This window comes from Acyrthosiphon pisum, chromosome A2 (genome assembly GCF_005508785.2).
Source record: "Acyrthosiphon pisum isolate AL4f chromosome A2, pea_aphid_22Mar2018_4r6ur, whole genome shotgun sequence".
NCBI classification, from domain to species: Eukaryota; Metazoa; Arthropoda; class Insecta; order Hemiptera; family Aphididae; genus Acyrthosiphon; species Acyrthosiphon pisum.
The window spans coordinates 75,198,255-75,199,837 of NC_042495.1; the positions used below are offsets into that span (position 1 = coordinate 75,198,255).

At 25.8% G+C, this 1,583-nt stretch overlaps 1 protein-coding gene across 1 annotated transcript in view; it reads right to left on the bottom strand.

The window, feature by feature from the left end:
- LOC100166290 overlaps positions 1-1,583 on the bottom strand; it is a 13,058-nt gene that overhangs the window by 9,275 nt on the left and 2,200 nt on the right. The window contains exon 4 of the mRNA XM_001944216.5: positions 746-893. Coding sequence (XP_001944251.2) covers positions 746-893 — 148 coding nt within the window. The remainder of the gene's footprint in view (positions 1-745; positions 894-1,583) is intronic.

Genomic DNA, 1,583 nt, shown 5'->3' on the forward strand with positions numbered 1-1,583 from the left:
TATAGTTATTTGAAAATGTTAGTCATTAATGTTAATTTACCAAGATTAATAATTTGCAAAAATGTCCCAAGTATAATAAATACTAATTCCAATATTAAGTATATTTTATATTTTGGTAAAACCATTTTTGAAGACTATTATTCTTAGTACAAATATTTTAATAACTAAGAAACTACTTATTCATATTTTTAATAAGTAAATTAACATTTTCAAAAAACTATCTACTAAATAATTTACACTAAAAGGGGGGGTTCTCATTTGAAAAACAAAATATCTCATTTTCACAGGTCACTCCTTAAGAAGTACAAAAGAAATCAAGAATTTGAAAATTTGTTTTTTAATATATTTAAAAATTAAATCAGAATTTGAATAAATTCATTATTAAAGGAAAAATGGGGATGAGCATGCTTGATAAATCACTGCATCACACTGTAGATATGTATGACTTTCCAGGTTGATTAGTTATCAGGAAGTATTTATAAAATTCTTTTATTTACAAATTTATATTTGAAAACATGTAGATTGAAGGTATTAATAGCCCCAGGAGATTTGAATATTTAAATTTTAATTTGATGTATCTCAAAATAATAACAAGGTAAACTTCACATTTATCCAAAGTACCAATGATGGGTAAAAAACAAATTTAACATTGACATTTAACTATCAGTTATTCAGTTAGAAAATGAAAACATAATTTTTTTTTCATAACACATTTAATTATGATAGAATAATTAAAATACTATACCTTTTTTCTTAAACTCACAACACTTTATGTATAAACAAAATTGATACATAAAAAAAATAAAAACGGAGCCACCAGGATTTGATAATAATGATGAATTAACTTTTGAAACAACATTCGTAGATTTTTCATAAACAAACCCATCCAAACCCTAAAAGCATAATTTACATTAATACATAGGCAACATTTGAGGGATGGGGGCTTGGAGGGGCTTAGCCTCTCCAAAAAATTGTATTTAAATTGAAGTATTTATTTTTCTATTAATAATTATTTTATACAGTGTAAAGAACAATTGCTTTACTATTCATGTGTTTTTTATAGTAGATAATTGAATCCATCCACAGAACATAATATAGGTTTAATATAATTAATAATAATTAATAATATAATCGTATAACAAATTACTAATTAGTAATTACATTAGAATATATTACTGATAACATTTCAATTTGTCAAGAATATAGTCGATACTCGATAGTAGTATTTTTTATATAAATTTCCAATTTTGAATCAACGGTTACAATTATAATATAGGTCAGTGGCGTACATACGGGGGGGGGGGTTGATATTTTTTTATTTACTTAAATAACACATATACGTACAACAATAATACATACATAAATTGTCACTGACGAATATAATCTCTCTCTCTTGAGTAAAAATAAATTATTTAAATGTCTTTAGAAAAAACTCAACACATTGTAATTTGTTTAAGCCGGTGGACGTAGTGCCGGCGTTCTGTCGTAGCGTCATGCGGGTGACGAGTATGACTTCAAACAGTTCGGAGGTAGGAGTTGGGATTATATAATGACATATAAATAAGATGTATGTTCCAGACAGC